Source organism: Anopheles coluzzii, chromosome X (genome assembly GCF_943734685.1).
Source record: "Anopheles coluzzii chromosome X, AcolN3, whole genome shotgun sequence".
Classification (NCBI taxonomy): domain Eukaryota; kingdom Metazoa; phylum Arthropoda; class Insecta; order Diptera; family Culicidae; genus Anopheles; species Anopheles coluzzii.
This window is the reverse complement of record NC_064669.1, coordinates 9,547,232-9,570,953: the sequence shown is the minus strand read 5'-3', so window position 1 is coordinate 9,570,953 and position 23,722 is coordinate 9,547,232. Positions and strand designations below refer to the sequence as shown.

Here is a 23,722-nt window from a genome sequence, read left to right as displayed (position 1 = left end):
AACTCTGCTGAGATTCTTACATTCTTGGGAATCAAAAATCTTCCCCTACATTTGCCATCATAGATTCGATTGTCAAAGATTCGTTCAGGTGAAATATTTGTCGTGTCTCACTGAGAGTTTAAATATCACGTAGCTTAAGACAATCATCATCACACTATTCATATCTAGTTTTTTAGATGGTTCGTTGGTTAGTTGACTTGGGGACGCGCCTGCGCCGCCAAGACTCGTTTCGTCTACTGCTAATTATTAGAACATTTAGAACAACACCGTATGTTTCGTTGGATATAATAGATAGTTGAAAAAAAGATAACAAAATAAATCTTTATTGTAAACAGTAACAGTAAGAATTGTTTGTTTGATACGTATGGACTGGACCGGGCCCGATGGCTGCTCCCAAAGCGTCCGCTGCGCTTTGCGCTCCGTTCCGCACAGTTGTTTCCCCCCCGGGAAGTGCTGAAGCTCCCCGGTTCGTACACTTAGTTTAACTATTTTACCGTCTAATACATGCAGCAGAACAGGATGTTCCGAGATGTTTGGGGAGAAGCATCGAAAAGGAGTACGGCCCGATTCGCAGACCTGACCGAAACATCGTAAAACACGTCTAGATCGCAAAAGACATGGGGAAGATTGTAAAAGGTTCGTGTTCGTAGAGTAAACTTTTCTGTTTCTTTTTTTAGACAGCGCGACAAAAACGGTTATTCTTTAGATTTGATTTGTAAAGTCAGTTCCTCTGTTGCTGTGTTCCTGTTTGTTTGTTTGATTGTTTGTTATGTATCGTTTTAGTTTTTTTCTTAAACTTGTGCTCTACATTTCTGGTAGTTTTTTTTCTTCTTCTAATTCCAGCCAACACCAGTCCTCATGTTCTCCCACAACCTCCCTGCATAACCTGTAACATACATAGCTAACGACTGTTGTGATGAAATAGCCTGACCGGAAACTCGATTGGCACCTATCTGCCATTAGGTGTTTCCAGCTAATCAACGCCACGGCAACGGCCTTTGTGTTCGAGACAGAGACATTAAACTCGTTTCGGTGCTTCCTAATCTATCCTTATTAAAAAAAAATACACAAAAAAAACATAACAAATAGCACACTTTGGATACTTGCTAAAAACAATGTTTGAGAGTTTTGTTTGATTTTGTTGTCTTGACTTTAAACCTAATCAAACTAACGATTAAACCTTTCTAACTTAACCAAGAGAACTAAAGCAGCACAAAGAAGCTAAACTGTTACACTGCTTTGTATGCTATTTTGTGTGTTACTAGTTGAGGTGTGTTGCATCACTAAGGTTCGATTTCTTTGATCTGTGTCTGTGCCCCTACCGCACCCATTGATTGCATGCTGCGCGTGTGCCTCGAGTCAGTCATTTCAGTTGTGTAGTGTGTAGTAAACCTTGGCACCCAGTCGGCCCGGTGTTAATCGGGCAATAGTTGCTTTCCTGCTATACGATCGATGCTTTGTTAGCTTGCGATCCGTTTTTTTTTTCAAATGCTTACAATTACAATTACGGGACCAGTGCACTTTTCCTCCCAATAATAGCAAACACAGAACAACTGGAAAATAAAATCTTTTACCCTACAGACGCTGCTAGCGCACGTGCTACTGTTGCTGCTTACTAACTTGACGGTTTGACTTAATGCGGGGCAAACTGGCTTGCCCCTTGGCTGCCACGGCTATTACTCTACAATCTTACGCGACACAACAAAAAAGTGGCTCATGGCAGTCTGCAGGTTTTGTCTAATCTATCTCATTCGCATTCCGGTTTTCCGCGCCTGATTCATGTTCGTTGTTCGCCTGTTGCTGTCCTGTATTAAAGGGGTTTTTTTTTGTTTCGCGCTCCCGAACACGTAAAAGCCTCCTGTATGTTTCGGTACGTCTATCCCAAATTGCACAACTCTCCTTCGCCTACGCTAACATTCCATTTCACTGAGCTGAATATGGCAGATTTGGGTTTTTTTGTTTTGTTTTGGAAACACAAATCATCACTAGAGCAGAAAACGAAAGGTCCGCCCCTAAAGCAACGGTCCCTTAGCGTATTAATGTTAAATGTTTAACAATATAATTCCCCTCCCCTCCCCCTGCGCCCCTTGCCCTTTCTTCTTCTATTGCATCCTACTAACGGTCGAATTTAAACGTCAAAGTTAACGTAACTGTACGAGCAACGGAAGTGTGACAGGCGCCACGCGAAGCGAAAAACACTCGCCCGTTTTTTGGCTACTGAACGCTGCCCGTACCCCGGCCGCGGGACGGCCGCACGCGTACCCTATTCGATGCGGCGGGTGTCTTAAACCAGCGTTGTAAAAACTAAGCATAACTATTAACAGCCATATTGTTGCAACAGTTAAGTGTTGTTCATTACCATTCTGTGCGCCCGCTCTACCCTCTGCCCTATCGGTCCACAGTGAAGTGGTTTTGTGTACCTTTGGTTTTGCTTTACCCGGCCCTTGTTGGGGGCTGGTGAGTTTCGTTACTTTTATTATGCTCCTTAAGCCCTAGTCCCTCTGTCATCTTTCCTAGCTTTGCGGGCGAATTTTGTAGTGGCCCGTGCTGCTTTTGCTCGGTTCTCCTCTTTGTGGCTCTCTCTCTCTCTCTTTACCGCTAAGTGAGTGCTAGTGTGTATGTTTACGTTTGAAGCAAATGCGTAGGGCTGTTTTATGTGCACGTTAGTGAAACGGTGCTGTGTGTGTGTGTGTGTGTACGAGTTTAGTTATTAGGAATAAAATTGAGTACAACTAGTTTGAAAATGAATGTGAGCCTACAATGTGCGTGGTTTCACTAGAATGGTGAAAAATACTTGTGCGTTTTTTGTTATTTCCATGCATTGCGCATTGCACGTACTACGTGTCCCACTGTCCCATTCTACCACCTGCTTTCCGCAAACAATCCTCAGTTATGGCATGTAGTAGGTGTGTGCTAATATACTGTTGTATTCCGCGCGCTCTTCCCGCATCGCGTCCAGAGAGAACTAAATATGGCAAAAAAAAACATAAGATTGGTACGCGTACACGTGTGGCCACCTTCCCTCAGCCCTCATCGGCCGCCGCTAGGAACTGCGCAACTAGGTTGCGACCGTAACCGGCTGCGGCTGCGGCCGAAACCGAACCGAAAAGCCCCGGTCAAGGCGTGCCTCGGAGCGCTTGTAGCGTCCGCATTGGATTTCGCGCAGGAGAATTGCGCTGTGCCCGTGTTTTGGCGTTGGAGAGTAACTACTACTAGAATAACTTTAACTGTAACTGCTGCTGGAGCGGTAGGTTTGTCTCGCGAGTAAAACATTTCTCTCTCTCTCTCTCTCTCTCTCCATGAAGCATGGATTGTACAAACTACACTCTTAAACGTAAACGGTTTGGTATATGCAATACGCGCTGCTTGACATCTACACTCCCGCCGCTAGAGCTCTAGATGCGCGGCTGTTGTCCTACTTTTGATTTTTTTTATTCCTAACTCCTTGGTGGCCACTGCTGCCGGTGCATGATAGTTGGGCGTTACACTACAAAACAAAAGAAGCAAAGGGAAAGTTAGCAAAACCGCACAAAACAGTGGGCGGACAAGCCTCGCCAGCTACCTACCGGCATCGAACGCGCTCGGGCAGATGTAGTTCATCAGCTCGGTCTCGGTCATGGCGGTCAGCTCCGACGCGAGGGCGCGCGACTCCTCCGCCAGCGACTCCTGGGACGGATGGAGCCCGATCGAGTCCATCGGTATGGCCGGTTCGACGACCACCTCGAGCGGGCGGGCCACACCGACCGCCGGCACGGCGCTGACCGGCTGCACCACCGGTACCGGTACCTCCGGCGGCACCCCGTTGCCGACGACACCGCGCCCGCCCAGCTGCACCACGCCCAGCGTGCCGACCACCGTGGGTGGGGAGGCGATCGGCAGCGGTGCCGAGGTGTCCATCGGCTGCTGGGTTGGGAGCTGGGTGTCCATGAGCAGGGCGTCGCACACGGCCACCGGTCCGCCGACCATACCGACGTCCATTTTTTCCGCCAACACCTGTTGTTGTTGTTGTTGCTGCTGCTGTTCATGCTGCTGTTGCAGCTGTTGCAAGTGATGGTGTAGTTGCTGTTCTTGCTGCTGCAACCGTTGTTGTTGTTGCTGCTGTTGATGCAGTTGTTGTTGTTGCTGCTGCTGCTGTTGCTGCTGTTGCTGTAGTTGTTGTTGCTGTTGCAATTGTTGTTGCTGCAGTTGTTGTTGTTGGAGTTGCTGTTGTTGTAGTTGTTGCAATTGATGCTGTTGTTGTTGCTGTTGTTGTTGTTGCAACTGATGCTGCTGATGTTGTTGCAATTGTTGCTGCTGCTGTTGCAGTTGTTGTTGATGTTGCTCTTGCTGTTGTTGCTGTTGCTGCATTATCGATGTTGTTGGGCTGCCGGTGACGGTGGTTGGCGGAAGTAGCACATCCTGCTGCTGCAGCATGCTCTGTACGGCTGCAGCATCGCTAACAGTGGCCATACTCGACAGCTCTAACAGTGTTTGCTGCTGCAGTTGTTGCTGCTGTTGTTGTTGAGTTTGTTGATGCTGTTGCTGCAGCTGTTGTTGTTGTTGTTGTTGTTGCTGTTGTTGTTGAGTTTGTTGATGCAGTTGTTGTTGTTGCTGCTGCAATTGTTGTTGTTGCTGTTGTTGAGTTTGTTGATGGAGTTGTTGTTGTTGTTGCTGCTGCTGCTGCTGTTGCTGTTGTTGCTGGTGTTGTTCCTGCTGCTGTTGCTGCTGTTGTTGTTGTTGTTGTTGTTGCTGCTGCTGTTGTTGTTGCTGCTGTTGCTGCTGCTGTTGTTGCTGCTGCTGTTGTTGCTGCTGCTGTTGTTGCTGTTGTTGTTGCTGTTGTTGTTGTTGCTGCTGTTGTTGCTGTTCCTGCTGCTGCTGTTGTTGCTGCTGCTGCTGTTGTTGTTGTTGTTGTTGTTGTTGTTGTTGTTGTTGCTGCTGCTGCTGTTGCTGCTGCAGCAAACATTCCGCCTCGATCTGCGTGGCAATCGCGTCGCTGCACACGCCGGAAGCTGCCAGCAACTGGTCCAGCTGCATGTTGACCGGCGTCGTCGAGGCGTGCGGCGTCTGCGGCTCCGTTTTGATGATGCTCTTGATGTCGCAGTCGACCGGCAGGGGCGGCGGCTTGGCCGTGCCCAGCGGCTCCCCGCCCATGTAGTTCGTTTCCATCGGTGCCACCGGCAGGCTGCCGCAGAAGGACGTCAGCGTGGCAATGTTCATCACCGTGTCGAAGTGCGACCCGATCGACAGCGACCCGCCCCCGCTACTACCACCACCGCCGGCTGCTGCTGCTGCCGCTGCACCGCCAGCGCTCGGTAGGTCTATCATGCGGCTGTCGTTCGCCAGCAGCGACATGTTCGAGCAGCTGTCTTCCATCTCCATGCTCGGCTGCCGGACGCTGCGCCGCCGGTACAGTATGCTCGGCTCGGCCGGGACCGGTGCGAACAGGATGCCGTCCAGCGAGTTCTCGACCGACGCACCGAACCGGGCCAGCGAAGCCTTCACCGCGAACTGGTCGAGCGACTCCTCGTCCGCCATGTGGCTGCGGCTGCACTCCGGCTCGACCAGCTCCGGCTTGAACACGTCCACCGCCGGCTGGATCGGCTGGTTGGGCGAGGGCAGCGACAGCACGCCCGGGTGGCACTGGGGCGGGATAATACTTCCGGTCGGCAGCACGTTGATCGGCGGCGGCATCATGCCCTTCGCCTCGATCTCGAGCGGCGTCGAGGTGCGCAGAAACATTGGCCGGCTGGCGTGCACGTTCGCTGGCTCGTCGAACGGCGACACGGCTGCTGGAAAGGGAACGCCCGAAAAGGACACAGAAGAGAGCAGGACAAGTACAATGAAAAGTCTTTATCGAGATGTAGGAAACTAAACGCTTAAACCGTGTCTCTAGATACTTAATAGCGATACGAGACTAATGAAATATGCTTCATCCAAAACGCATTCTTGCAAAGAAGCTAGCAAGCAATCGCAAACCGCGAGAGAGCCGTACATTATTGGCGCTACGACAACGACACTAACAACACTACTACGAAACACATGGCAAATTATAATGACGAACTACACCGATACACACACATACTAACACACGATCCAGCGTCCAACCCTCCACAGTCAACACGATATGTTTGTGTATGCGTGTGTGTGTGTGTGTTTTCTAGTTGTTTTGTCGTATTTTTAGATGACTAAATCATATCGTATGGTTTGTAAGCAAAACAAAAGGTAAATCAGTCTAGGCTGATGTTTCTAAAATCCTACTAAGCGAACGATAAAACAGACGATTTTGGCTAAATGGCAACGTACTACTAAAGCTACTCGCAGCAGTGCTACTGCGCGCTAAGGGAGTGATCCGTAAACTAATAACATCGCCAAAAATCAAGCTAACAATACTCATAAACGGACACACCCTGTAGAAATATATGACCAACAACTACTACTGGAGCAAGGGCGAGTCGTGGCCCATTTGTACACGGAAAACCAACCAAAGATGCAAAGCTTAGCATAAAGGCCTACATCCACGACTACTAAATCCGAACATTCCGTCTAGTTTTGTTTACAGAGAGTAAGAAAGAGAGCATCTAAGACGATCAAAACGAACAGAACAAGGTAAGGAAGGTAAACAAAAACTAAACAGGGTTGTCAAAACGTAGTGATTGCATCCTCTTTTTACCTTCACCGAGGCGTAGTTTGCACCAATGGGCTTGAACAGTTCCTACCACCCCCATTCAAGGCTCACAAATCGCTTCCGCGTGCGCTTAGCATTAGGGTTAGGATGCGTTTTAAAATGTTGTTGTTAAAATATTCTGCCGGGATTGTTCGGCGAACGATGCAGAGCTGCCCCTGCCAAACAATCCAGCACACAGCTAATGTCCCTCCCTGCCTCCCATACCCGTAGCACTACCACTTCATCCCACCACCACCAACCGACGCGGTGCCGCCGACAGGCAACCCAGTAGTAGCAGTAGTAGTAGTAGTATACCTTCCGTCCGGTTGCCGTTGCAGATAAAGCGACCGCCAGCAGCTCCGTTCGGGCCGGGCAGCTCGCCCATGCCGGCGGCCGTGGCCGCGATCGCATTGATCGCATTGGCCAGCGCAGCACCGTCAACGTTCGGCACGGCGGTAACGTTGCCACCGTTCTGCACCCCGGCCCCATTGTTGCCGAGGCCGGCCAGCTCGCTAAAATAGTTGTGCGACGTTGGTGGCGGCTGCTGTTGCTGGTGTTGCGGCGGCGGCGGCTGCTGCTGCTGCTGCTGCTGCTGGCCAACGGCCGTACCTAAACGGTTGCGGCGCCCCGGGATGGTAGCCACCGTGGTCGCGGCACTGAGCGCCGTATGCTCACCTTTCGGCGTGTAGATAAAGTCATGCGTTTCGCTCTTCTTGCCACTGGACAGGATGTACAGCTTGATCGTGACCGGCTCGGTTATGTCCTGCCGCTCGTACGGTGGCACCTTGCAGATGAGATGAACCTGGCAGATTGGCGAGAGGTGGCCGAAACGGAAAACAACAAAATATTAGAACTTGCGTGAGTTAATTGAGAGTGAGTGTGAGTTACAATGATTTGGTTTGAGCACACTCTCTAAGAGGGATGATTAATCCACGGTGAGTGTGCTGCTGCTTGCCGACGCGAAGAGTTAAAGCACTCTTCGAGAACCAGTGCAGGGAAAATGTCATGAGCATCACGTGACGATCACCACCGAAAACAATGAACATGTTCATTGCTGACACTCAATGAAAGTGCGTCATGATGTGCCGAGCGCGAGAACCGAGTGCTTGAGTCTCTGACTGACAAGCTGAGCTTAATGCCGTTGCCAGCATAATCATGACTATTTCTCGCTGTGAACAGTGCTGCCAACTGTCACTGTTTCAGTCACCAACACTCATGACTGAAACGAAGCTCAAATCAGCTCACGTACACAACTGAGATGATCAGAGATGACACTCAAACAGTTGGTGGACCAATCACATGCTTGATGACATTTTTTGTAACACCCAGCTCTTGGTCACTCACTTGGTCGTGACATTTTCGATACGCCACACATATCTCCCATGATTATCGTGATGATCACCGACTGAAAATGTCGCGACCAAGTGACTGACCAAGAGTTCCACAAGATGTTACCAAGCCTGTGATGATCGCACCAACTGTTTGAGTCTCACCCGTGATCATAACCGTAGATACATGATTTTGTTTCAGCCAGAATTTGTCATGACTATGTCAGTGACAGTTTGCAGAACTGATGACAGTAAAAAAAAGGCATGACATAGTGACTAACCAAGCGTTGGTTGCTAAAATGTCACCAAGCATGTATTGTTACACCAACTGATCATCACCTTTGATTTTCACAATGACGCTGCCATGGATTTTGTTTCAGACAGAATTGTTTATGACAATGACAGTGACATTTTGCAGCACTGAATTCAACCACTGGACTTTCCTCCCCATTCAGCTAATTTCCACTCTTCGCTCGTGCCAACTTGGGACCCATCCGTTTGTGAAGCAATTCCCCCGGCACGAAAGATGAAAGAGTTGAAGCTGAATCAAACTGTTCAGGCCCGTCCCGACCTACCTGATTCAGATGCTCCTTGTCGGGAGCGACCGCATGCTCCCAGGCCGCACCGGCAGCTGCCGTGCGCGTAAATGCCGAGTGTGCGGGCACCGCCTTCGGCCGATGGAAGACGACGCGCGTATCCTTGAGGAAGTTTTTGCCTATGATGAACAGCTCCAGACCGCCCTCGACCGGGCAGGAGATGAGGGATTTTTTCAGTATTTCCGGCACGCCCGGTGGTTGCGCTGTTTAGGGCAGATGGGAATTGAAAATGTTACAGTAGTGATTCTATCGCCCCAAGTTACACGGCTCGCCCGCCTATACTCACTGCAGATGATTTGATGCGACGACACCTGCAGCGTCTCGGTCGCCCCGTCCTCCCCGGTAATGGTGGTGCGGAACACCATCCGGCAGCGGGTGGACTTTTTCTTCGTGCGGGACGCCGTCTGGTCGGGAAACCGGTACTCCACGTCGACGTTCCGCTCCTTCAGTATGCCCACGCAGTCGCACGTGACGGTCATGTTGTTTTCCGGCTTCAGCTGCACCTCGATGTACTTGGTGCCCTCCAGGATGCGCTCCACGCACGGGGTCGAGTTTTTGCCCGACACCTTGCACGCCTGGTAGAAGATGTGCGGCGTTGGCCGGCCCACGTCCGACCCGATGTACACCAGCAGCGCGGCCGGTTTGTTGTAGCCGACCAGCCGCACCACTGGAAAGCCGTTGCCGCTGCGGTCCTTCACCGCGCCGCGCGACCCCTCCGTCTGGTAGCGAGCCCGGTGCTGCTGCTCCGGCTGCGTCACTATCTGCAGCTGTATCTTGCCGTCGCGCGAGCTGATGAGGGCGGGCGGGACGCCCGCGACCGAGAAGCTACCGTCGGTGCCGGGCGCCATCCGGAACGGTACGGACGATGCGGTTGCCCCCCTGTTGCTGTTGGCCGTGCGCGCACCTCCCCCGGCCGGTGCATTCTGCCGGCCGGTGCAGCTGGCCAGCGGGGAGGCGGCAAGCGACACGCCCGGCGAGATCGTGGACGGCGAGGAGGATCCGGTCGAGGGCGATAGGGTCTGCGGCGACAGCGGAGACACGGACGTGGCAACCATTCTGTGGAGAACCGAGGGAGTCGATAGATATATTAGGTACGGTGTGGAACAAAACAATTGCAAATACATACAATAAGTCTTATGTAACAGTATGATTTATTGTGACATATTTTAGTACATTTAGCCAAAGATTTCAAATATTTCAATACTTTCTCCTTCGTTATCATGTATATGCTCAATTAACATATCTGCTTCGAGACTAGCCGCGTGGTGCAGCCATTAAATGCATGGCTTAACGAGACGCCCGTTATGCGTTCAAATCTACAATGAACCGAAGAAAGATCTTGTGCTTTTATAGTAATTTACATGGATGAACCAATCAAAATCACCTCATAACTATTCATGGCAAGCCTGTAACGTGTTTGGAATGAGAAATGTGAAGAGACAATAATACCTTCAAAATCCTTCAAAGTGAATAAACTGCTCACGATTCCTCGAGAAACAACATTGGCCAACAAAAACAAACGACATATGAAAGTATTGTAACATTCAACAGCGTCCAAGTGCATCCACAGTCGAGTCTCAGAAACTCTTCTCTTAATAATAAAACAAACACCACATGCTAGTACATTTTTGGCAGCTTGTCCTGACCATGAGCGTGTACCCTATCGTGCACAGATGGGAAACAATCAATGCACACAAAAATATCGTCCATCGTGCACTTGGACACACACGGGGTTATACGCCGTTAGAACGAGAAAACTTAAAATACGATTGGAAAACCATCTGCAAGCGTTTTCAACTGCGGCTCAAACAATAATAGTAAATGCTTGGGTAAAATCTATTTTAAAAAAGCCTGGAACGAATGTTTCGGGCTGGTCGGTTTACCATTTAGAATCTTTGATGGTTTGTGGAAGTTTTGAAAGGGTTGAAAGCAAGCCCTTGTGCTTGTGTTTTTAAGGATCAAGATGCCAAATAGCAACGAGAATGTTCAAAATAAATAGTTCCAGAATGTGGCAAGATACTGTGCAACAAGCAGCTACACGTAACTAGTGGCCGGATAGGATTGAAGCATACGGTTGAAAAGATCACGTAAAAATAATTATCCGTGACTACCGATTACCACCGTTCATTACCGTCATTACCGATTAAGTACAGAAACTTGGTACCAATAGTTGTGTCGTCAGAATGCACAATTTAAAGTGAAATAAGGTAAAAATAAATACGTCCTTTTCGGACCATTCCTCCTGAATAAAAAAAAAGATAAATCTATGTACAGTGGAACCCAATCATATCGCGTACCCCTTATAATGAATTTTTCGCATAACGAGCAAATCTAAATGCTCTACGAATACCCCTCTTAACGAGTAAAATCTCGCATAACGAGCAATTTCATTTTTGTTTCCGATAAGAAATCGTGATCATTCCGAGTGTTTCAATGCTAAGAATCGTTAAATATCAACCTTTTCTCAAAAGAGGCAAGTATAAGAGTGTGGAGGTAAAGTGTAAGAGAGGTGACATATTCACACCTGCTGTCAGTCCAAATTCACGAAAACATACAAAAATGCTGAAAATTGCTGGGTTGGGCCATGGACGCAATCACTCTAGGTCCAGATAAGTCTTTTCAGATCAGATAGTGGAAGTGGAAGTGGACAGAATGTGGATTTTAGTGTGTAGTGTACCTCCCTAGGAATCGTTTGTTTCACAACTGTGAGGTATATTGATAGATATGTTCTTGCATGCATTCTAGATTTACTTGCTCTTGAAGACGAGAATTTCGGTACTGAGAATTGAAGAATACTGTACCGAGAATACTGTTGCCCCTTGGAGGTGTTCCGTATGGTTGTGATGAATATAATCCCCATATACCTACACTATTCTTGGCCTGGAACCAATAATTTCACTTTTAATACAAATTTTATGAAAGAGAGCCTCCCGCATAACGAGCTTTTTGCATAACGAATGGGTCATTGGAACGGATTAAACTCGTTATGAGAATATAAAAATTAATATTGATTTGATTTGACTGATGATTAATTAGATGGGTAAAACAACCTTAATGTTATTTATTTAATTATCGTTTGAAACGTTTGTGATTTCCAATTGCGAACGTTTTGTGCACCACTGTACAGGCGTTATTTTTAGCTCCTCCGGTTCCGTAAACGATCGAGCACGCAGGCCAGATTAGTGCGCTGCCGCTGCGATATGATTGCGTCTTTATATGATAGCATCAATTTACGGCCCTACCAAATTGTTGCAGTACAGCGTACATTAAAAAAAATAATAAACACACACAATAAGGCCAGTGCAGTACCGTCGCTGCGTACCGCTGCGCCAAAGCAAGCAAAAACGAAAGCGCCCTAGGCGACACACGCACCTGCAGACGAACTGTGGTAAAGGTGAAGGTAAACCGAAAAGAAAAGGAGAAATTGGAAAGCCCTAGAGGACGGCGGTTTGCATATGTTGCTGCCGAATCCGAAAACGCATCCAACATGCAAAGCCCGTGCGCGACAAACCAAACCCCGCCCGTGCTCCAATGCTTATTACATTGAATGGACGCGTGTCCAGTCGTCGCCATCCACCACCACCACCCCATGAAATTGTTTAGCAGGGAAGAAGGGATGGATCATCCACAGCCTGGTGCTGGGCGGGCGGGAAGGTCGAGTGATAGTTACATCTCATGTAATGACTCGGTGCGCCTCATGTACGCCAGACGCGTTATACAAATCCCAACACATACACACAGACATACCGATGTGGGAGAAACCGGGTTTTTGCTGTGCGTGTCTCGGTCGCGACCGCAATTAAGTCGCCGTTAATCATTCTGAGAAAATCAGCCAAGATCTATCTCATTCAGAATTTTGCAAAACCCGTTGTGGTGGCGGCAATGTGGTGCCTTGGGGGCCATGTACCACTTCCTCAAACCGTACGCTTTATGGTGGAGAGCGTTTTGAAATCGTAAATAAATATTCAACACCGCGCCAAGGGGACCGATGCGATGCGCTCGTGCGCCCGGCCGCGCGATATCTTCGTGCAAAACGCACCCGCGGAGGGGAGGGGGGGGGGGTACGGGAGGTTGTGGTATGTATCGAACTTCTAGACATGCTCTAGAAACTCGATCAACACATCGCGCGCCGGTGAGCGGTACCGGATTCCTGCACCGAGCCGCGTAAACGCGGACAGTGTCAGCAAGACCTCACTCCGGCGAGGGGAACAACAGTGTGGTGCGCGTTGTGTGCACAAAACAAGTAACGCAGAGCGTGTCGCACGCCCGAACGGTGCTGTTGGGCCGATTTGGCAAACGCAACAATAGCGACCGATGCCCTGCCATAAAACTCTCCCAACTCGGAGTCGTAATACTTGGAAGGGCCTAAACTTGGGCCGAAAGTGCTAACGCGCTGGGAGGACTACACTGCAGTGATCCCAAGGGCGCGCTTGCGGACTGGAAATAGATATTGCATTGCATCAACCGTCGTCGTAAGAGACGCCCCGTGTAGCGTTGGTGGACGTTGCCAAAAATGTATTCACTCCCCCACCCCCCCCTGCCCCTGCTGCAACATGTGGTACCGAGAGTGACCTTGCTCGGGCGCATCGCGCAAGTGCGCCCGGGTGGGCGCGTTTCTACACGATCAGAAGGCAAAAACCTGACACGGCTGATGAGTATATTTACCTTTGCTTCTTCGTCGCCCGTCTTCCACCTCCAGTCGGGAAACAAAGCGGTTGATTGGTGCCTCGCGGACTCGCTCGTCGCCTGTAGCAAGCAACTTCTGGCACCGGCCAACTTCCAAAACGCACTTGTTTCAAACACTCCAAAACACTGACTTCTTACCAAATGCAAAAAGAGGCTACAATAACGGTGTTACACTACACACGCTTCGTTTCAGTATAGAGCTGGAGTTTGCACAGGTTTGCACACCGTAACGCCCGAGGCATCTTTGTTGTCTACACTCCAAACGGGAGGACTTTGATTTTTACTACAAACCCGAAATGTACCAGCAGAAAGAGGCCCTCAGGCAATCCAATTCCTGTTCCTGCTTGTCCACTTGTGCATTCGTGTTGAAGGCGGGCGCGTGCGCCCTCTCAAATGCAACGATCTTGACGTCGCTGCGTACTACCGGAGATCGCCGATCGCGCGGAAGTGTAGTGCCGCGCTGTTGACGGTCGGGCGGCGTAAACAAGACTGACAGGTCCGAGCGCCCGGGCCGGAGATCAAAAAGACGAGAAGCTATCCCCTCCAAGATGTACTAATCGATCTTGTCCCGGCAGCAACGCTCCACTATCACTCGCACATCGTGGGACCGACGACCACGAACTACACCTTCAAACTACGGCGTCTCGTGCTCTCTCTCTCTCTCACTCGCTAATTCTCTGTGGCGGAAGGCATCTACAGCACTGCTCACGTTCTATCGTTCCTCCCTGTTTGCCGGGGGTGTTGTTTTGTCGAGTCACGATTGTGCCGATGTCTCGGCTGGTGACGACGAATGTCCGAGATCACCCATCTGGACCGGGCAGCCGATTGGACGAAGGGTGAGAGACGCGAGGACGGAAGTGCACTGCAAAGCGCACGACCGACCGAAGTGGAGGATGCTCCGCCCTACTCCACCAGGGAAACCGTGGGGTCAAAGGAACACCGCGGGTTGCTACTAGATTTTCGCAGAAGAGTCGCTCCGATGCTCGAACAAAATGCCCAACACCTCGGATTTGTTCTGAGCCTCGGTGCTGATAAATTACTTCCCTAATCTGGGCGCAAACACCGCAAGATACGGGCCCCGAACCGGGTGAATCATCTCGGCTCGGCGGTTGGGAGGACTGATTGCCCGGGTACTGTCTGGGACTGTCGAGCACCACCCTGGAAACAACGGACCCAACGAGTGCCCTATAAATCACGTACGGACTGACTTCTCCGCCCGTTTTTTTTTTGCACGCGAACAGGTGCACTTATGCTTTCGCGGATGTACACACCGCCCACTCTCAATGATAGGATAGCACGCCGAGTCTGACATTAGCTGGAACTGCAGCGCTTCATTATCATCGGGCCTTCTCTTGCCTTCCATCCCGTCCGTTGGGATTTGGTTTTGGATATCCGAGATTCCCTTCCCGGGTTGCAAGCGAGCAGTTCGGCGAATCGGACGAAGAAGGAAAAAACCCCGCAGGCAAGCACGGGAAATCCGCACAGCTTCTTGTACACGGTACCAGGGTAGGTACTGCATGTCAGCCGGCTTCTGCGCGCCCACTACTAACCGAGTCACCCAAGCGGCAGCAGGAAATAGCATTGAAGTAGGCGCCTGTCTGGCGACGTCACCGACTGCAACCAGTGCAGGTGCGCAGGTAACAAGGGGTTACCGCCATTCTAGACCAAGCGCGTGTGTGTGTGTGTGCGCAAGCTTCGTCACGAGGGAATTCCTGACGAAGCTTGTCTCCGGCATCGGTGTCTATCGCACCTTCGGCAGAGTGAATAAATTATTGATTCATCATCAACTCACTGCCCGGGGTCGATAAGACACTAAATCATGTATGAATAAATAGTACACACATTGCTGTCGTCATCTGGCTGCCTGGGGGAGGGGGACACACTATTCCAACCACTATTGGAACTGGGAACGTGAGCGAAGTGATGGGCGAAACCTATCGAATCGGAGTCGTCGAGAGTTTAAAATGACTCTTTGGATTGTTTTTGTTTCTACGGACCTCATCCACTCCCGCTCTGCTAGTGACTCATTCGTATGTAATTAAAACTCACTCCCAAAACTCTTGACAAACCTCCGACCTCACTCAGAGCGAACTGAACCGAAAAAGAGTGAGTTTATGATTCATAGTCCTGGCACGTTTACGTTTCATATTTCAACTCACTGATAGTTGTGTAAACGCTCTTTTCAAATTGGAGTTAGAGCAGGTTATTATGAGTTCAAAAGTTTTTGTAGGATTTAATGTATAATAGGAGTAGGTTAGTCCGAACAAGATCACTAAAATCGAAAAAGAAGCTTCAACTTAGCACGAAGAGTTTTGGCTTTACGGTTCTTTAGACTCTTCTTTAACTCCCACATGCTCTTGATGTCTGGTTCTCTATTAGCCACTCGAATGCTTTGATTCAACTCACTGCAAAGCGTGACGTATTCTCTCTACCTCTTATCTCAACCTTGAACGGGTTCATACGAGTTCGGTAGGCTCTCTGTAGTCAGTCACCTGCAAATCATGTACGATTCCAATACGCAAATGTTTAACTACTTTAGAGGACTTTAAGTTGCACACACACACACACACACACACACACACACATACACCCAACGGGTCTGAATCGACCCCGTAGAGTGTGTAGTCGTATGGCCCATCACTAAACAAGACACCAAGAGATGTCCAAATAGGCCTCTTCCCTTCTGTGCGTTCGAAGCTATCACAAATGTTTTCTTCCAGCAGCCCGCTACATATGTGTGTGTGTGTGTGTGTGTGTGTGTGTGTGTGTGTGTGTGTGTGTGTGTGTGTGTGTGTGTGTGTGTGTGTGTGTGTGTGTGTGTGTGTGTGTGTGTGTGTGTGTGTGTGTGTGTGTGTGTGTGTGTGTGTGTGTGTGTGTGTGTGTGTGTGTGTGTGTGTGTGTGTGTGTGTGTGTGTGTGTGTGTGTGTGTGTGTGTGGTGTCCCTCCACACCACCGAGTTTCATTCCCGTCCCGGGTATCGCATCTTTTTTTTTCTTATCGCCCAACTCAATTGTGGAACCCGCCAGGGCGCTTACGCCATATGTGTCTTCGCTTATGACATCCGCGAGATAGAGCGAGAGAGAGAGAGAGAGCGAAAACGAAAGGAATGTATATCTGGTGCGCTGAAGATTGCTAAAGACATCTGTTCCGAGCGCACAACCCGCCTTATCGCCAGGGAGGTACACCAAGAGACCGCACCGATAAGATCGCGCGCGTCTGTTTAGACAACTACCCACCGAAAATGCTCGTCCGAAAAGTGACGGAGGACGTCGCTGACCAGGCCTGCTCGCACTGCTCGTGCAGGAATGGAACTGCAGGGCCCGAGCCCGAGAGTGCGTCAATCTTCGTCGAGCTGAAATCATCCACCCATCTGGTGATCTGATTCACGCAGCACAGGTGTCGTCTTCCGCCTTCCACATGCACATGCTCAAACACGTCAATGGACGCTTCTTCCCGCATGGGGTCGTGTTATCATTAGGGGAAGTAAGTACGACCTAGCAATACCGCACCTACCTTGTACTGGCGGCGACAGCCGCAACACCAGCTTGATGGGTCTCCGCTCCGTCCAGCAAACCGGGCGGCCCGTACGGCACGATCGGGGCGTAGCTGCTGCCCGCCGCCGCCACGTACCCGTTCTGCTGGTGCGGCAGCGGATGGTGGTGCTTGCCGAGCTTGGCCTCGTTCGCACTGCTCCGGTTCGCCGTCGCCGTGCTGATGATGGGCGGTACGACACCGCCGTGCCGGTGATGCAACCGGTCGGCCACGCTGCCGACCACCGCGCCCGACACGGGCAGCGCCTTCCGCACGAGATGCGTGCGGCTGCTGCAGGCCAGCTTGCTGGTCGTCGCACCGAGACTGACCCCTTTGCCCGTGTGCCGTTTGCCGGCCAGCCGCAGCAGCTTGCGCTGTATGCTAGGCGCGCTGGCGGTGGTGGTGGTGGTAGAAGCGGTGGCGGTCGCGTTGTTGGCTGCCACTCCTGGGGCGGGAAAGACACAGGACTAGGATTATAGCTACCCTACATTTTGCTACGAGAAGAGGACTTGGTGTAAAAAAAAAAGGTTAACTTACCGAGGACCGTGCTGCTGCTGTTGCCAGTAATACTCGGTATTGGTAAGGTCGAACGTCGCTCCAGCGTTACCACCGACGGGGAGACGACGATGGGTGAGTTTGTCCCGGAGTTAGCAGCAGCACCACCACCAACGACAACGGCAGCGGCCACTGTTCGCCCCGTCGAGCGCGTGCCCTTGCCCCGGCCACGTTTGTTTGCCGCCGCATCCATATGTGTGTTTGTCAATCTTTCGTCGTCCTCTGTCTGTCTGTGTTGTGTTTTGGAAGGTGAATTAATATTTTGGAACTTATTAACAACCACACGACGGAAGGACACACACTTCCAGCTAATATTGTTCTGATTATGGTGAAAGTTGTGGGTTTGTTTTTGGGAGGATATGGGGCGCCCGCGCGCGGTTGGTTGTAGTTGCAGGTTTTTTTGGTGGGGTTTTTTGATTGCAGAGAGGTTTAAAAAACACACTCACATATATATTCTACTTTTCTTTCTTGATAGCACAGAAACACGTTGTGTAGGAAGAGGATGTCGAAACACATTAGTGACTTTAAATTGTACGGATTAAAAAGACTTCCCTCCCAAGCAGCAGGTGGATTTGAACCAATGGATCTGTGGTGTATTACAACCGCCGGCTTAACCACAGCACTACTCAGCCATGCGAATCGTATGCTGCTTACAAGCGTACAGTAGCAACAGGTGTTTCTTTTTGAAGAGTCCGTTGAAACATTAAATTCAAAATTACATATTTTATCTACAGTGATACTTAAAATTGAAAGAAAAAAAATCGATAAAATTTATTCCGGATCAAAAATAATCATATTTAAGATGTATTCACAGATGTGCATGCTATAGAGAAAACTCTCTTGCTCCAGTAAGCGTTACCATCAAAGAATTTAACGCATGAGATGTTGCTGTTGCTCATACACAAATCGAACGAAACACTCTAGCGGAAAGCCGACATCAGCCCTTAGCCGACGAATGCACTCCAGGGGAGTGGGAATGTTTTGTTTAGCCCCACATGTACCGACACTTAATTCGGCTGGGGTTTTACTTTCATTTTGCTGCTCGTTTTTTTTTTTTAGCACAAGTCTTGACATTGCCGTTCGGTTGATAGGAGATTGACGCAGAGAGCGCGAGCGCGATTGAGGAGTTGATTGTTGGGCGGGTTCCCAGACGTACTGTTTGAGAGTTGAGAGCGCCCTACCGGCAAAGGGGCCACACACCCACAGTGCTGCTAGAGGCTAGCTTCAAAAGAAACTTACCCAATGCGTTACTGTTGCAGCGGGCAGCTCATTCTCCGGTGGTTCCAGCGGTTCCCGCAGCTCACGGCAGTCAATGAGATTCTGTTCGGCTGCTTTCTTTCTCACTTTCTGCACCGATGAGTAGTGGTGGGCATGAAATTGGAACAAAACAAACAATCTATTGAGTCTAAGTTGTGCTGTACAGAGAGCAGGAAAAATGCGAAACGGTCGGTACACAGAGCAGGCACATCAACATTTTGTCCCCCCCCCACAAACCTCGCTTTCTTTCTCGCTTTCTCGTGCGCCCGAAAGCAACAGGTATGGTCTAGTCTGGTGTCGAAGCGACGCGAATATCCTGGCCCGATAGTCCCCGTGTGCCGGTGGGTTGGTTGGGTTGCGTCTCTCGCCCCGTAAATAGATCCCCCCCCCCCCCCCCCCTCGGGCTTAACCTTGCCACTGCCTTCCCCACACGTGCCGGGTCCCCGCACAAGAAGGCGCATGGAAACAAGAGCAAACGAACCTTCCGATGGGCGGATGTACAGAAAAGGAAGGAAAAAAGCAAGCAAAACACATGCATACACACACACACACACACACACAGGAGCTCGGGCAAGGGCCGTTGCAGAGGAGCCACACCATACCAGCGATCCACGAAAAATCTTACGCACATGGAAATGGCATGGCAAATCAAATTAACACACCCCAAGGCCTCGACAGCAAACAGTGTGTATGCCCGTGTGTGTGTTGAAAGATTATCAAAGATAATCGATTAAATTGGGTGTCGCGAGCTCTGGGACGAGCGACGTCTAATAATAAACGTGTGAATTATTGGCTCCTGTGATTGATTATACTAATTTCTTATTTTTAGATGGTGCTTTTTTGGTCGATCGTGTGCTGATTGGTATCGTTAGATTTCCAACCAAAACCCCGGACGAGGTTGGATATTTGTTAATTTCATTTCATTTCTTGCATGTTACATCCATTAGAAGCAATTTGAACAAAACGCACTCTCTCTCTCTCTCTCTCTCTCTCTCTCTTGTGCCCGATGGGCTTGAAAAGATTCGACGACAAACACACACCCACAAATAATATATTAATGAAATGTAGCGCCTAAAATGCGCCCAGCTGCAGGGCATTACATTGCAATGGGCACAACAGTAACGGTCGAAAACAGGGTAATTAACATTACGCAAACACGACTCCATTAGTGCACCAGGGGGATAAAATCGTGTAAATAACGACATCGGCCACGCCGCCCGGGCACATTTTTAATGGCCAGCATTGCATTCCGCGAATAGTTTCACCTATACGCTAGATTCACCCGGGATGAGGTAGGAACCAGGTCGTTTGTGCATGCATTAAATTATGTTTGTAAGACGCTAGGGTGTTGCTGAATTTCGATGCGATGATGCGATCGGTTCTCGCCTCGGAGAACATTCTTGAAGAACAACGAAATGCAAAAGAGAGAGAAAGAGAGAGAGAGAGAGGGGAAGACAGGCGAAAGGCAAAAGGCACAACTGCACAGCAGCAAATTGCAGATAAAATTTAGCAACACGCAGCATATTTTTTATCCCTCGCCAGGGGTCGGCAAGTAACGGATACTAACTGCAACCGATGGTGTTGAAAATAACAGGATATAGCAAAACAGTAAAGGCGGTAAGAGTGAGCGTGGATTAAAATATTTCAACAGAAGTTTTAAAACCTTAAAGCATGATATGTTATGTATGTTGTGTGTATGAAATAAATTTCAAAATATGAATATTATAAATCTAGCACAAAACCAAAGTACAGACAGGAGCCTCATGGCGCTCGACTAATAAATAGTTCGCAATAAAATCGGCCGACGTCAAATTGCACTTATTGGACTTTACAACAAGCAGTTGCAGCTTGTACAAATTAGAGTATGTATGAAATTGTCTTTAAAAAAAACAGAGCAAACCTTTATTATTTGATTGAAATACCAAAATCAGCCACCGCTCAACTGCTTGCAGATCCTCAGCCCTTAGGCACTTTTCGCGAAAATGTGTAAAAAATTAAGTAGAAATGAAGGATTCGAAACAATGAAAAAAAACTTTCGATTTCTCTCTTTCTCTCTCTCTCTCTCTCTCTCTCTCTGTCTCTCTCTGTCTCTATCTGTCTCTCTCTCTGTCTCTCTCTGTCTCTCTCTGTCCCTCTCTGTCTCTCTCTGTCTCTCTCTGTCTCTCTCTGTCTCTCTCTGTCTCCCTCTGTCTCCTTCTATCTCTCTCTGTCTCTCTCTGTCTCTCTTTCTGACTCCTTCTGACTCTTTCTGACTCTTTCTGTCTCTCTCTGTCTCTCTCTATCTCTCTCTATTTTTCTCTATCTCTCTACCTCTCTATATCTCTCTATCTCTATCTTTATCTCTCTATATCTCTCTATATCTCTCTCTATCTCTCTATACAGCTCTCTATCTCTATCTCTCTCTTTCGATCTTTTTCTCTATCTCTCTCTTTCATTCTCTATCTCTATCTCTATCTCTATGTCTCTCTTTCTCTCTATCTCTATCTCTATCTCTATTTCTTTCTCTATCTTTCTCTCTCTCTCTATCTCTATCTTTCTTTTTCTATCTCTATCTCTCTCGTTCTCTTTATCTCTCTATGTTTCTCGTTCTCTCTCTTTCTCATTTTATCTAAATTCTCTCTGTTTATCTCTTTCTCACTAGCTATATCTCTCTATTTCTATCTCTCTCTCTCTATCTCTCTCTATCTCTCTCTATATCTCTCTATATCTCTCTATATCTCTCTATATCTCTTTATATCTCTCTATCTCTCTCTATCTCTCTCTATCTCTATCTCTCTCTATCTCTCTCTATCTCTCTCTATCTCTATCTCTCTCTCTCCCTATTGCTCTCGTTCTATCGCTCTCTTTGTCATGACGTTCTTTTGTATATTCGAAATTCACTTTGGAATGCAATTTTCCCAGTAATGACAAACCCTAGCTTCAGCACAACAAATTTACACAATTTCTTCAAACGCGCTTTCGTAGCCAAAGGGTCTGACGATCCCTGGCCAACCGCACCGAATGGGCGGCTGGTTTCGCCAAGAACACGCCGGGACGGGCAACATGCTACAACAGAAGCAACAGGTAAACAAAACAGGGAAACCAACCTACACACACACGGGAGCGCGCGCGAGCGATAAACCGGAAATCGCATTTGCACTTGTGCTGCGACCAAATTCGGTGTGTACTTCCACACACCCGTTAGAAGAACAACGGTTTCACTTTTACCTGCTGTGAGCGAAATTGCTTTCTAATGGCTAAATGTATGTTTGCCTCTTCCCCCTACCCCTACTACTGGCTTGTGGGCAGCTGTCAAAGCATCTGATTGTCCCCCGCAAGGGGGAGCCCACGGATCGCCGGAAAAGTGCCGGGAAGAAGGATTTTGAGGTTGATTTTTGTTTTTTTTTTTGTTGTTGTACCGATTTCCACTATTGCAGACACACCCACACACCCACACACCTACACATCCACACGCAAATTTGATAAACAAACAAACCGAACGGTAGGATGCTTTTGTTTTGGTAAGCAACATTGACACTAATAAACTAACAAATCACACTTTTCTGTGGTTGTGTAGTGACGGAGCCACTGTAACACATCTCATTCGCTCTGTGGCTTATGTGGATGTGTGTGTGTGTGTGTGTGTGTGTGTGTGTGTGTGTGTGTGTGTGTGAAATGGGGTTCACTGTTCAACACAAGCACCCACCCCCTTTGCCACAATCCCCCCATCCCTCACGAGCACTGTTACACCCTGCGCACAATATTTACGCGTGTGTGTTTCACTTGCTTTTGTTGTGCACGCTCGCGTGTTTCGTTTGTTTTGCTGTGCGTGCCGCCGGACCGACCACTCACACACCGGATCACGTGAAATAGGGCGCCGTTTACCTCAGCCGCGTTCTGGCGTTGTGTGCTGCTCTCGATCGACTGCTGCTGCTGCTGCTACTGTTTTCGATAAGCAGCCGCGTTGCAGCGGCCGCATTCGCCCTTTAGCACTCATCCCTCTCACGCACACACGCACGCACGCACCCCGCTGTACGCACATGTGAAAGTTTGGGAGCGAGACGGAGAGCGAATGATAGAGATAAAACGATTTGACAGTTGTCCCACCGTGTGAATAGGCAAGATGTGCCCACAAAAACAACTGCATATGCGTGTGTGTGATGTGATGGTGTGCGTTTGGAGGATAATTTGCTCGTCATTTTTCAATTGAGTTGGAGCGCAATGGAGCTATTATCGCCATCTCCTTCTCACTTTTGACATCTCCTGTGCGACAATCGCGGTTTGGGGAAATCCCTTTTTTTTAATTTTTCATATAATTTTCGCAAAGGGAGTGGATGTTAGGTTGTTTTTGTTTTTTTTAGAAACACTTTCTACCCGTCCAACACTTCTAGCACACTGTGTAGGTGGGCGTATGGAAGTGCCTGTGTGGGTGTGCATATACACGATTAACAGGCTTCATCACCCACACCACCATGCCATCAGCTGCGGCGCTTTGTGTGCTTCTGTAATGCACAGTGGGCGAATGTGCTCTGTCTGAGTGTCCATATTTTGTGTCTTCAATTCCTCTTCTTCTTATTCTAATAGGCGTAACGACCTGCACGCTCAGGCCGCAGCCAGACACACCGAAAAACCTCTCTCTTGTTGTCCTGCTCACGATAGAGCACGTCGGTGTGACATGGCCCGGTCAACAATCATTCTACACGGCTCCAAACATCCCCGGACGACTCCGAACGACTCCGGACGACTTCAGACGACTCGGACTCCGAACGATTCCTAACAACTCCAAATGATCCTGGACGACTCCGAACGACCCCGGATATTGCTGGGCGGACCTACCTTCCGGAGTCGGTTCCAAAATTTTCGGAGTTGGATTGGAGTCGACTCCGGATTGTTGCCAACTTTACCCATCACTAGTAATGAAGAATGAAATGTACAGGTGTCCCCCGAGATACGACTGTATTTGGGCCAGACAAAATGTCCCAAAGCGAGGCGTAAGTCGAATATCTGTGAATATAAAATGAACACGCGAAGTTGAAGAGTCGAAATCTATGATATCGCATTTTTTCATTTAAAACCATGTTCGATAATGAATTAATTTGACTCCAAAAGCCGTTTACACGGTATAGATATTCAAAATCGGGTAGCTT

General features: G+C 49.0%; 1 protein-coding gene across 6 annotated transcripts; it reads right to left on the bottom strand.

Annotated features, from left to right (window-relative positions):
- Nucleotides 1–295: 295 nt before the first annotated feature.
- On the bottom strand, nucleotides 296–23,123 carry LOC120961035 (nuclear factor of activated T-cells 5-like). 6 transcript variants are annotated; one of them, XM_049608594.1, is made up of 9 exons: nucleotides 22,461–23,123; nucleotides 18,579–18,686; nucleotides 17,322–17,569; nucleotides 16,767–17,229; nucleotides 8,854–9,623; nucleotides 8,547–8,770; nucleotides 6,959–7,445; nucleotides 3,567–5,768; nucleotides 296–3,487 (listed from the first exon to the last, which is right to left on the bottom strand). In XM_049608594.1, exons 3-9 carry the CDS (start codon nucleotides 17,530–17,532, stop codon nucleotides 3,483–3,485), a joined length of 4,362 nt encoding a protein of 1,453 aa, XP_049464551.1. In that variant the 5' UTR covers nucleotides 17,533–17,569; nucleotides 18,579–18,686; nucleotides 22,461–23,123; the 3' UTR covers nucleotides 296–3,482. The 6 variants fall into 6 exon arrangements, with proteins under 6 accessions (XP_049464551.1, XP_049464555.1, XP_049464554.1 ...); XM_049608598.1 differs by having other exon boundaries at nucleotides 3,567–5,765; XM_049608597.1 differs by having other exon boundaries at nucleotides 17,322–17,565.
- Nucleotides 23,124–23,722: the final 599 nt, after the last annotated feature.